Here is a 13,240-nt window from a genome sequence, read left to right as displayed (position 1 = left end):
TTAACTTCGCCTATCCTTAGTTTGCTGTGGCTCACGGACACCTTATAAGGAGTAATTTATTTCTGTTCAACACACCGCCGTGATCGAACGCACCTGGAATGCAAGTACATACTGTAATAGTAAACGCGACAGGCGGTATGTGCACTCAACGGTCCGGCACAAAGGCGAACTGCGCAAGCGGAATATCTGCTTCAGTTGTATCCTGTGTCAGCGATAAGCAAATTGAGCCCTTGAGCTTTCCGAGCGCTATTCGGGCCTTTGCAGCAGAGGAAGAAGCACGTCATTGTTCACATGCATAGGTACTGACTAATAGCTGGCATTTCTCGCTGGAAGAGTTTTGTGGGCATTAAAGACCCCATTCCCGTCTAAGTGTTTCTTCCCCGCCAGTAGCTCTACAGGATTAGGGTTGTCAATTTCCTTCTAGCTGTCGTATACCTAATGGCATTTGCAGGCGTAGGTTAGAGAGCCATCAATTAAAGCGGAGTCAACTGCAGTGGCAAGTACCGGTGTTCAAATAAATGAAAAGAAAAAAAATTGTGTCTTCAAGTCAAAATGCGTGTAATCTGAATACAGACTATCACCTCCCAGGCCTGCGGTGTACGACACTTGACGAATATTTGTACCCCAGTGGTTGTGCGTCTAAACGTAATCAGGCTCATAGCGCTCTACTTACTTTTCTAGAACTAACTTAGGTTCACGTTTGTAGCGTCGAAACTATTCTATTCAACGTTCTGTAGTAGCGTGACCTTCAGTGATCGGCCCTACTGTGTGTGATCTGGGGCGCGATAACGTAAAACTATTCCAAACTTTTCTATTCCAATTCTGCTATCAGCCCTCCACGATTGGTCAAAAACTTTTTTCGACCACCCCTACTTCGCCTGTCTGTCACGCGACGTCACGAAAACCGCGATACCTCCCCATCTGATATGATGTGTACACACTGATTATGCATGATTTGACAGAAGAAAGAAAAACAGTTATTTCTTATTCGACCCCTTTTCGCCATTAGCCCTCAGCTATTGGTAAAAAGTTTTCGGGCTGCACCCACTTCACCTGCCTGTCACGCGACGTCACAGAACCGCAAGAACTCACCGCGTCAAAGTGACGTCTATGCGATAAAGATGTATTAATATGCCGAACAAAAACTGAATTTTCTTCGGAATAGCCGCAGGCTGCCCCGTTCCGAAAGGAATAGAAGACGGCTGCCGCCGATCGCTCAGACGCTGGCTACTCGCACCTGCCGGAGAGCATGGGTGTATTTGCGTATAATAAAACTTCTTGCGTGGCCGTGTGACGTTTTCGAGCATTTTCGGCACGTTTACCCCCTCATTCTGCCAACTCTTATTTGCTGAGGGTCCGTTTTAGCGTCATTCTTGAGCTTCCGTTGCATGCCGCTGCGATTATCGACCAGCCGCCGCAAGCTAAGTAAGGGAAAGCCGACCAATCGTAGCCGCCGGCACCACCCTCTTCATCCGGTTATCGACTTTCAGTGCAGTGGCTCAGCCCCATCGAATCCCTCTCCACTTGAGCGTTCTCCTCGCCTCTTGTCAGCCAATTAGATACGACAAGCCGCTCAGTGTAGGCAATGTTATTCGTTTTTCAAGCAAACAAAAGTGACCTCCTATGAACGAGGAGAGCGTTTGATTGGTCTGTTCAGACAACCCTGTGGATGACCGCCCGGTGCTTGTGTCGGTGGTTACGCAAATTTGACGTCAGGAAATTGGAATAGAAACATATTGGAATAGTTTTACGTTATAGGGCCCCTGTACTGTGTTCTACTTTATTCTTTCGATTTGTCCTGTTGCTCTTCTTTTCCTCTTTCCTCATCTCCTTCCTATCTTCCATTTCTGTGTTGCTCTCACCTCCATTCTGAAGCGTAGGCAGGCGTTGTGCCCCTTCCGGTGGTAGTTGCCAGCCTGCTCCTCGCTTTCCCTTTCCTGTTAATTGTATATATGCATTCAAAACAATAATAATAATTTTAGTAAAACATTGTGCGGTGGTATCGCGTGCGGAGTCCTCCATATCTGAAGGAGTTGTGGCCAAAACACCATTCCTCGGCGAGATTTGCTGTTTTCGTTACAGTCGCCAGAAAGTAGGAATTTAATTTCAAAAGCGAAAGTGGAACCAAAATGTTGGCTTTGGAGATTTCAGAGCGCAAAAAAAAAAAAAAAACACTATTACCACGCGTGCCGTCCGGCTTAACTCAGCGTGTAACCGTCAACAGGCGCAGACGTGTGTTTTAAAAAAGAACGAAGCAGCACGAGTGCGTCTTTGCGAACGCTATCGAAGGACGAGGACACCTTAACAACCGCCCATAAGAACGCACGTTGTTTTTATTCATGCTGCAGGGTTCAGCAGTAGTCTAGCATTCGGTAGTGACGTCGGCACAAAAATGAAGTGGATAGAACCTTCTTGCCACTGTCGACACTTCCGTCTTTGTTGTGCTCCTCTTTTAAACGTTTTTTAACGTTGCGAGCTTATCTCCTTCTTCAGAGGCTCTAACCTCTGTCAAGATTCAGTGTCTATCTCCTTTTTATTGAGCAAAAGGTCGCTGGTGCGATTTCAGTGCGCGGAGGCCTCATGTCTATGGGAACGGAATGCAAGGACGCTTTGGGAGAGCCTCCCTCTGCGGCATCTTAGTCCAGTAGACAGCGTTGTTTGATCAGAATGTCGTTACTTTCAGACGTTAAACCCTCTCACTCACACAATTTCGCGGCCGCGAAACGATGTTAACACGACGAGAAATGCATCCTGAATGCATCTTGCATTGCTGTTGGAATTTCAAAATGGCGGATGGACAAGGACCACGGGACAGCACTTAAACGGTTCCATTTTCGCGTATAGATATATTCCTTGTTACGAGACGAAATTTTCGCTATGATTCAATACGCAATAATGAGCTCAGCGCCCGTACTGTGAAGCTTTCGTGTCTGCGACATCTTTCAGAATACTTGGAGCATAGTTTAGAGAACACAGACCGCTCCCTCATTCCTGTGGTATATACCAAGAACGCAGTCGGAAAGAACAATGCTGATGGCGACGCCAATGGCTCTGTATCCAACCAAAATATGCAGAAGTGTCATTACAATGAACAAATATGAGCAAATGTGTTTTAAAAATCTGCTAGTGTAATGGCAGCGTTCATGAATGTATATATGACTTCCTAAGTTCTGCTTTTCTGCATGGAGAATAGTGCAATACGAGACATTAAATCGGAATAGAGCCCTACAACACGTCGCCACAAGCGCCGCTATTCTCGTAAATATCCCTTGTATCTGGCAATCATTCAGTAAAGGCACCCCATGCATCTCGGATTGAATGTATGCAATGACTAAGTTATGAACACCCAGTGACTAAAATCTTTGCCCTGCGGCACGGGTGGTATTGTGACCACCTTTACCAAAGTACGGCAGTATCTTTGTACCTGTCCTGACACCAATCTTTAATAACTGTTTGAATAATTCCATTTTTCCGCATGCTTAAAAAACCGCTCGCGTTCTCCCGGCTTCTCGCCTTTTCCCGGAATATCAATCAGCCGATTTCTGTGCTCTGTACAATCTCCACGTTTTTTTTCGAAGGAGCTATTCACAGCGTATAGCTGTACTGCGAAAAAAAAGTTCTTGCTAAATGGCAGCCCGGATTTCGTCCTGGCCGCTCAATGACCACCAACCGTGTCAGCTTTACGATGCAGGTTTCCACGCCCGTACGTAACGCAAAGGGGGCAAGTTGGTGCTGTGTACTGAGACTTCAGCAAGGCCTTGGATGCAGTCAATCATTCCCTACTGCTAGAGAAGCTTGCGCACTACGGTGTTGAAGCTGCTATTGTAGCTGTACACTGCAGCTATCTTCTCGATACGTCCTGCTTTGTGATCGTCAATGATCAATCATTGATCATTGTTTCGTTTGTTTGTACGGTATCTAGCGTGTGCTCCAAGGTTCCGTGTCAGGTGCGGTTCTCTTTCTAATTTTCATCAATGACGTTTCCTCAGCAATCCAGAAGTCTTCATTTCTTCTTTACGCTGACGACATCAAAATATTTAAGGAGGTACACAGTATAGAGGACTGCCACGCTCTGCAGTCCGGCCTATTCTCATTCTCTGAATGGTGCCAGCAAAACGGGTTCACTTTAAATTAATCAAGACCGGAGTTTCCTCACGTTCGCGTAAAACCCATAATATAATCTTCCCTTCAATTATTTTCATATCATCTTGCCTTCCCTTCACTTAAACAACTAGAGTTGTCTAAGTATGTGTAAGCATTGTGCCATTTGCTCATCTACACGCAGCCCGGTGTCATTATCAATCTTATCAAACTTGATACAACCAGCATAAACATTTATCAACCCTTATCGGTCGTTATCAATCTTCTCGGACTAGATCTCAACATTATCAACCATTGTCATTTGTTATCAACCTTATCGGACACGATCTGACCATTATCAACCATTATCGGTCGCTATCAGCCTTATATGACATAATACGACCCTTATCAACTACTATCGGTTGTTATCAACCTTACCGGACTCGGTCTGATCCTTATCAACTCTTATCGGTCCTCATCAACCTTATCAGAATTGTCCCGACCATTCTACAGCTAGAGAGAGATAAACAGGGTCGGAAAGGCAGGGAGGTTAACCGGAGAAGATTCTGGTTTGCTACCCTGCACTGGGGGTAGGTAAAACCGTATTGCTCTTTAGCACCTTATCCATCCGCGTCGAACTGTTATTAACCGTGATGAGACCCATATAACCCCTCTTCACTCATTATCATCCTTATCAACTCAATGACTGCTTATCTGTCTATGTTGCACTACGTTAAGCATATGAGCCTTCAGAGATCGGTGGCATATTGGTCGGTCAATAAACGCCCCAACGGAAAGCGCATCCCGGAAGGCGATCACTGAAACGCATCGGGGATGTGGCGTGCTTGTCATTAAATTTTCGCAAAATAGGAATTTTCCTAGTGCTCCAAGCCGGTTCTATGTGTGGCCCTAGAGATGAATTTTATTCCACCATAACCAACTCTTTCAAGAAGGCCTTCATAGAAGCCGTTCTCCTTCGACATTTGTTTTTTTACCATCGGTACAACACATTTATGTTGTTCAGATAGATTCGACTTCTGCAAGTGCGGGTGTTTAGCCCAGGAAACAATGGTTCTATGTTCTCCCTTTTCGTGCGCCTTATTGGGCGAAATGCGAAAACGCTCGTGTAACGTACACTGGGTGCACGCTAAAAAAACCCTCGTGGTAAAAATTAATCCGGACTGTCCCTTTGCGGCGTGCCTCATAATCATATCGTGGTTTTGGCACGTAAAACCCCAGAATTTTTTACTTTTTTTTAGCCTTCTTTCTTGCTGCGCTCCTCTCCTGTCTTCTCATAGTTCCCCCCTCCTTCCATACTTGTTCTCCGTCTTTAAATTGTGTGTTATTGCTGTATCGTTGTTCATTATGTAGCTGCTTGTCCAGTTCTTTATTCTACAAATATACTATAACATTTCGTTGTAGCTGTTTTACATTCTCACTTATTTGTTTTTACATTTTGAGCCAGGCCTTAATGTTGTTCCTGAGCACATTAGGTAATTGACCGACTCAACGATTGATCGATCGATCGATCGATCGATATCGATCGATCGATTGATTGATTGATTGATTGATTGATTTTGTTACTGCCCCCATGAACCAGTAGTCAAATTATAGGGTTATTCCTGGCCACGAAAAGTACACAATTCATTAATAAATTGATTGATTACGATTATTACTATTGCCTGTTCCCCGTGCTCCAACCTCTCCTGCAGGGAGCCATGCAAAGTTGTCTGCCACAGTTTTATCAGCGCGCAGAAGGCACTCGCTTGCAGGCTAGCAGCGAATGTCGTCTGCCTTTATTTGGATCAATTAAGTTGCCAGACGCAACGATGCGTGTTCGAGGCCATCAACAGTTGCTTCTACATCCACCTTGCTCAGGAATACGACGGTAAATGACGAGAGGAACGTTAAATCGCTCATACGCGTATGTCGGAAAAACGCAGGTGTGCATATTGACATGCTGAAAACTACAAAGGCTCACAAAAACGAATGGCTCAAGGGGACGGCAGTTTCGTGCACTTCGTTGTGAGAACGACAATGATGATTGTAAATTATAGACGTTGTAAGTGAAGCTCACTGAAGGAGCCAGTTGTTTTGGTTCCGTGGGGATAAGACTCAAGGGTCAGTGGTGAAGACTGAACGGAAATAGAAATGCGGCGAAAGCACGTAGTAATTCCCAGCTAAGGTTTGTTATGGCTCCATATTTAAGAAAAATAAAGAAAGAATAGAAAAAAAGGAAAAAGGAAAGTAAAAAAGGAAACAATAATGAAGGATAAAGTCAAATAAAAAGAAAGAAAATGAGTTCTCACGATAGAACTGTTCCTAAGAGCAAGTTCCTGCCAATTGCGACGGTAGACATGTTATTAGTAAAGGGGGCCGACCAACTGCAAATACTTTTTACGAATGATAAGCTTTGTGAGTTCCACCCATGATTTTAGGCCACAGCAGGTAACGCACTATAAACAATGCCGCAGTTACGCCGTAAAGGCGAAGCATCGATTGCGATGGATAGTAGTAACCATAGAGTTTCTCACTATAACACCTAGAGGGTAATCTGGCGCCACCGTCTATGGGAGTTTCTTAAGGGGGCACCGTGCCGTCATGGGAATGACGGTATATGTGCCTGCGAGGCTCGTGTTGGCTGGTGTTGTAAGAGGCTTCGTCTAAAACGTGGATATGGCTACGCAAATAACGCGTTCTCAAAGCAAAATCTTCATAAAATGTTTCCATTCACGCATATTACATCTTTACTCACCCACGATGCATGACCAAGCGAAGAAAAGCAAGAACAGACGACCAACTGTTTCAAAGCGAGCGCGAACCTTGTCGTCTGTCCTCCAACTTTAGCGGCCCGCTGATACTTTTTACGTAACATGTAGTCGTACACACAATAACAAGTTCTCATAGTTAAAGAAAACATGTTTTCGAGTAATAATAAAGCTAAAACAGCTTTTCACGTGCTGTTCTAGTAGAAAATGAATCATTGTGACAGACGGAACGGTACTTGCCAAGCGCGTCTTCAAGGTGTCCTGTCTCTACGAGAACGATGCCAATCCGAATCCACAATATACCGGCATTCCCATGCATACCACAGCGCAGCAGCGCCAGATTTCCCTCTAGGTAATGTAGTGAGTAACTCTATGGTAGTAACGATAGTAGCTTGCAGGCCATGTAATTCTAAACATTCGCTTACTAATTAACAACCATGGCGTCACGCGCACACAGGCAAATATGAATACCGCTCGCTCGAAGACCGCGAACACTTGCTGTCAATAAGCTGGCGTGAGGAAGAGCGGCAGCAGAGGCGAGCGAATTGACCTTCGTGCTCCCTGTCGCTTCAACGCGAACTAAGCGGAGAGAACACAGCCCACACGAAGCTAACAGCCCTCGGTGCGCGTGCACTCGACATCCATCGCAGATGGCTTTTTAGATAGGGCCCACGCAGCCGCGCTTCGCCACGCCATACGCAGCCACAGCCGAAGTAAAACGCTTCCCCCCACCTCTCCGCCAGGTGCCTTGCGCGCGATGGAACACGGCACACCTTCTCCTTGGGGCGCACGAGAGCGAGGCCCCATCCTTAGCCTCACACCCACAGCATACGATGTTATCAGCATACGATGGCCACGATGTTATCTTTATGCGGAACATTACGGAGACGCCGACGGCGGTGGCCGAAATGCGCCGGTATTGTCCATATAATTGAATAAAACAAATATTTCCAAGGCCATTGTAAATGCGTTTCACTGCGGCAGCAGCGTGGTAGGTACAAGATCGTTGAAGGGGATGACACCCACAAAGCAGGTAAAAGCAGGAGTACCTGTGCGCCCCCTGGTATCAGAGCCCTCTCCTCGCAGGTGGCTGTGCAGCTTCTCTGTGAGGCCGTGCAGCCGCTCGGCGAAGCCCAGGTGCAGGTGCGGTCGTTCCTCGGTGCGGCGGGGTGCCTGCTGCGGCTGCTCCTGGCCGGCACCGTGCGCTGTCGCCTGCGCCATGCCGGCCTGCGCGCCGCCGCCCTGTGCTGCCTGCTTGGCCAGCTCCGGGAGGGACCCGCTGTGCGCCGCCGCCGTGTGCGAGGTGATGGGCGCGCACGCAGTCGTCGACGTCACGGCCGCCATCTGTGCGCATCAAGCCAAGAAGTGAGAATGGCGTCATGCGCCACTGAGAGACGTTGGCTTCCCGTACTATCCACACATTCCACGTGACATAGTTCGAAGATTGAATTGCGAGTGCTGTCGCTAGGCTAAGATGGAGGAGGTTCTTCTGAAGCTGCTTGTAGTTTATATATATATATATATATATATATATATATATATATATATATATATATATATAGGATCCTAGTGTATGCCAGGTTCCCAAAAGAAAATCTGTCCCGTATATACGCGCACGGAAGAGTTCTGACGGCTTAAAAGTAACCATGTGAACAGATAAAAATTCTGTAAAACACATTACCTTCTAGTTGTTGACAAGTCGGAGAACTGCAAGTTAACGAAAGACAAACAACGACTAAGAAACGTTCTATTAGCGCAGCAGGGACTTGACTCCATCCTTTTCACAACTCCTCAACAAATATTTGGACAAACGCTGCAAAAGGAGCTTTAGTGACTGCTAAAGTGGTGTTGTACAGCCCGCTGTTCCTCCTACTTAGAAGTGCCTCGTACACACGACCTTGCAATCTCAGGCGCTGTACCAATGTTATCATAAATTACTGATGCTGACAGTTCCGCCGCGACCTTCGACAAAGCCCGCAACGAGTATGCAGTGTATCCATTTGCAGCGTCTTGGAGGTACGAAGCTGCGTATGATGATGACTTTACAAAACCCTATATTGCTTATTAGACCGGCATGCAATATCTTTATTAAAGTGTAACCTGTAATGGAGACTTTGTTATTATAACCAACCTAAACGAGCGACATTATTTTTTCATCTGGTCGTCGGAATAATCCATGCGGTCGTTGCATTTATTATTTGGAGCTCTACCGGTATTTAGCTGCACTTTACGCGTCACAAGGTTCTTCCTTTTTAATGCATTTCTAATATTAAAAATACATGTGTATGGCAAAGGTCCGTCTATATATTTTCCATTACAACTATTGAAAGACGCTGGTATGATCTACGAATGCACATGTTTCTCTGAGTTCCAATTACCAGCTAAATGTGACATATATATAAAAAAAACAAGACCAGAAATTTCAGAATAATGCGGCAGCCGGCGGGAAATCTTTCGATTAAGTTCTACCATGTTTAGTTAAGCAACGCCTTACCTAGCGTTCGCTGCAAGTAAAATACATTGAGACCACCTGGATTCACGAGTATTTGAATGAGACGGTTCATGTTAAGATGTTTAGGGAATCTGATATCATAGCGGCGTTTCAGCGTAACAAAACCGCGACTTACATATTGAAAAAAAACTCACTATTGCTTGCCTAGAGTTGCTAGGCAGAAAGAAAACAAGCGATAGGCCAATATGGACTCGCAGTAGCAAATAAAATGGTCTCTTGTATGACCAACTGCCCAAAATCATGTATGCCGAAATTCCAGAGAAATAGGGTACTGTTTGAACTGCTTAGCAGCGGAGGGATGAGTCATCCTCGTATGAAAGATAAATGCCCACTCTACCTATAAGCAAGAGAAGAGAGACAAATAATTTTAGCTGAAATAATTATTGCGGCCTCGGTAGATGATAATTAAAAACCACAGCATGGTGTTGCAGCCGCCTGAGACACAGGCGCCGCATCATAAAACCCGACGTATAGCGTCAACTATAAACAAGCTCAGTATACACCAATCTGGAGACGCCAAACAGGCGTCCATTAAAGATACAGCTATGTTCCAACATTCTGCATCAATTACTCTTGCGGCCACCTTACCACCCTATGCTTTTTTGTAGCGTGAAGTTGTGACCCCCGTTAAAGTATACTGGTCCTGGCAGGATAATGGAAGACCTGGGCGAGGCCGACGCCTGCTCATACGCAGAGGTCCAATACAGATTGATTTTTATAGAGCCCGGCAGATGCACGTACAGGCATTTTTTAACAAGAGGGTAATTCGCTTTAAGATGTATCGTGGACAGCTTTGAAAAAAATTTTAACGGGGAACACGTTGTGTGCTTCAATCTAAAACACCGCTAGAGAGCCCCAGTTGGCACTTATTTCTTAGATGCTGTTCATCAAGAAGGAGTAACAAAAACTAAAACAGGAGTGACATCCCGTAAGGAAAAGCATTATAAAAGAAACCTCGTTTGCATAATGACAAAATCAATTTCGGATCGAACGGCGTAGTGGCCAACCCTTAAGCATCGCTTGCACATATCCAAAACTGGGAGCATTGTTTGCGTAAGCCAACGTCCTTCCATCTAAGAGTAAATGCAATGAGCCCGTTGTCCTTGACCCCCCCACTGAAGCAAGAGTGCATTTGAAGTTAGCACTGCTGCATCGAGCGCGTGTGATGTAATCAACCACGACATAATGAGGACGTTTTGCAAATGAATGCCGAAGCGCTCTCACAGGCTACATTTAATCGTCGGCGTAGCGTCAGATGTACGTATCAGGTCACGTGTGTAAGCATTAGAAGGTAGCTCCAGATCGAAGCCAACTCCGGTCTCGATATTCGCATAAATGTAACACAAAGAAATGCTCCCGTACGTTCTCACCAGGTAACAGGCTTCAATGAAGTTTACTCATGCAAAAGAATGAATGAATGAACTTTATTTCCGTTTTGAAAGAAAAATAAGTTAAGCCGATCGCTTGCAGCAAGTTCAGCGCTTTATCAGTAAATGTTCTATCAAAATTACAAAAGTTGCGAGATCAAAAAAAAAGAAAAGAAGCCCACCCCCACGCTTACAACCTTCTAACCGTGCGCCTAAAGCAGAGATCACAATTCCCTATACATACTGCGTTCATTAGAGCACCTTAAGCTCACAAAAGCAGCCCATTATTGCAGAGACTACTTGAAATCATTATTTCATATGATGCTCGAGAGTTACAAAGGTCTAGTTTGCAAATTATTGGCAGGTTAACGCCACATGCATCATCAACGACAGCCGCTAACTGGTAGCCCTGCGTGCGGTTCTTCATTTCATTCAGGAGGAACCACCCCATGCATGGTCAATCTTCTGTGATTCCAAGGCACCCCTACAGAGTGTACTCTCAGCACTGCGCCATGGATCACATGAGCAGCTCATCGCAGAGATCAGAGAAGTCCGCAATTTCATAGTTTTCAATCTCAATCTAAATCTCATAGTGACGAAGGACTCGATATAGTATATCAGTGGTTGCCTAGTCCCTGAGGCATACATGGCAATAATCGAGCGGACGCAGCTGCGCGATCTGCCAATGACGGCGTCAACTGCGTTGCCATTCCTCTTTCGAGAGCCGACGCCGCGAAAAAACTTTCCGCACTTGCACGTTAATTAACATTGGCTCAATGGGATTCATCCGAATTCACAAGTGCATGCCTTCATACCCTGAACCCTAATTTACAGCTCCGTATTCCGCCCGAGCTTCCACGACGTAACTGCACCCTTCTAGTCCTTCTATGGCTTGGAGTAGCATTTTCAAATGCATGCTCCTTTCTTATCGGAATGGCCAACAGCCCACTTTGTGACTCCTGCGGATTCAACGAAACAATCGCACACTTTCTTTCTGAGTGCCCTTGTTTGAACCCGCAAAGAGCTGCCCTCTCAGCCATCGTAGACCAACTGGACAAGCGTCCAATAACGGAAAACAACATCTTTGGAAATTGGTCTAAGCGAACATCACCACGATCTTCTATGAACGCCCTGCTGCGTCATTTAAAAGACACGGTACTTTGTGACAAATTGTGACTGCACACTGTGTGACGTAGGATTGGACGGTGACACTTCGTAACACTAGGAACGCCTTCGCAGACTGCGTCACAGTGCGTGGACGCGCGCGCGCGCGCGTGTTTGTGTGTGTTGGGTTTGTGTGTGTGTGTGTGTGCGTGTGTGTGTGTGTTTTCTCTTTTAATTCTTTTTCTCTATCTCACCTATCGCACCCCTTTGCCCCTCCCCCGATACAGGGTAGCCAACCGGAGATAATCTCTGGTTAACCTGCCTGTCTTTCCTTTGCCTTTCTCTCTCTCTCTCTCTCTGTCTGCATTGACCCTGTGGCTCTTTCATTGACGGAGCTTTCGAAATTATTATGTTTATATTTATTGCGATGTTGCATGGTGGTTGTAATTTTTCAGGTTCAATTCCTATAGAAACGTACTGCAATTTGGGAGTTTTAGAAAGAAATTCCTTATAAAAAAATATTGTGGAAGCAGTCGATGGAGTTAATCCTTGCTTTCGAACGTAACAGCTTTAACTAAAATAGGTTAAGCATTTGCCAAGTACTTCCGCACCTAATATGCATATGAAAGGAAAGAGTAAAAGCTACACCTTTGTCCTAAAAGAACGAAAGCTGCAGAGCGCTAATGCTACTGCAGGACACATTTCCACATTTGTTCCTTTCTAGTATAAGAAACGAATTCTTAATCTACAGTCTAAACGAGCATATCAACGTCATCACTGCACTTACGTTTCCATTCCTTATATGTACAAAATTAACTAATACGAGCCCCCCCCCCCCCCCCTCCCTCCATTTTAAGCCTCCACCTCCGCCATAGTTCTCTAATTTACCGTATATTTTTGCACATAATAAGCTTCACTGCTTGAAAGGCTTTTGGATGGAAGTACAATTAAACAAGACAGAGCGAAGCTGTTACTTCATCGAGGAGTGTTGTATGTTACTGGATGAACGAAATGAACAAAGTTCAACACTTGGGGATTGAAAAACTGGGAGTCCAGTAAAAATGATCGCAATAAATAAAAACTAAGAAAAGTTATTCTGGCTTGCAGTCTTGCTTGATTTTTGGGTAAATATCAAAGACGCTAAATTATTCATTAATTTCTTTTCGGCCTCTTGCATGCGTAATCGTCGAGACTCATTCTGCACAATTCTTGCTTTATTTATTCGGGCACTTCCCTGCTTTCTTAGGGCCAAACAATGAAATCTTCCTTACCTCAGTAAGGAAGCCTTCATTGCGGTGAGGCCACCTTACGTCACTCTGAAAGCTTCCTTACCGAGGGGCCCTCAGTGAACGCTTCCGTGGTGCTTCCTCAGCGTAAGGTGGCTCCGAAGCTACCATCTTGCGTCCTTA

At 45.3% G+C, this 13,240-nt stretch overlaps 1 protein-coding gene across 4 annotated transcripts in view; it reads right to left on the bottom strand.

Annotated features, from left to right (window-relative positions):
- The window catches only part of Dgk (diacyl glycerol kinase 1), a 563,049-nt gene that overhangs the window by 58,932 nt on the left and 490,877 nt on the right, over positions 1-13,240 (bottom strand). For all 4 annotated transcript variants that reach the window (XM_050179474.3, XM_050179478.3, XM_055071476.2 and 1 more), the window contains one exon: positions 7,898-8,192. In XM_050179474.3, the coding sequence (XP_050035431.1) occupies positions 7,898-8,192 (295 nt within the window). The remainder of the gene's footprint in view (positions 1-7,897; positions 8,193-13,240) is intronic.

This window comes from Dermacentor andersoni, chromosome 5 (genome assembly GCF_023375885.2).
Source record: "Dermacentor andersoni chromosome 5, qqDerAnde1_hic_scaffold, whole genome shotgun sequence".
NCBI lineage: Eukaryota > Metazoa > Arthropoda > Arachnida > Ixodida > Ixodidae > Dermacentor > Dermacentor andersoni.
This window is presented reverse-complemented; position numbering and strand designations above follow the sequence as displayed.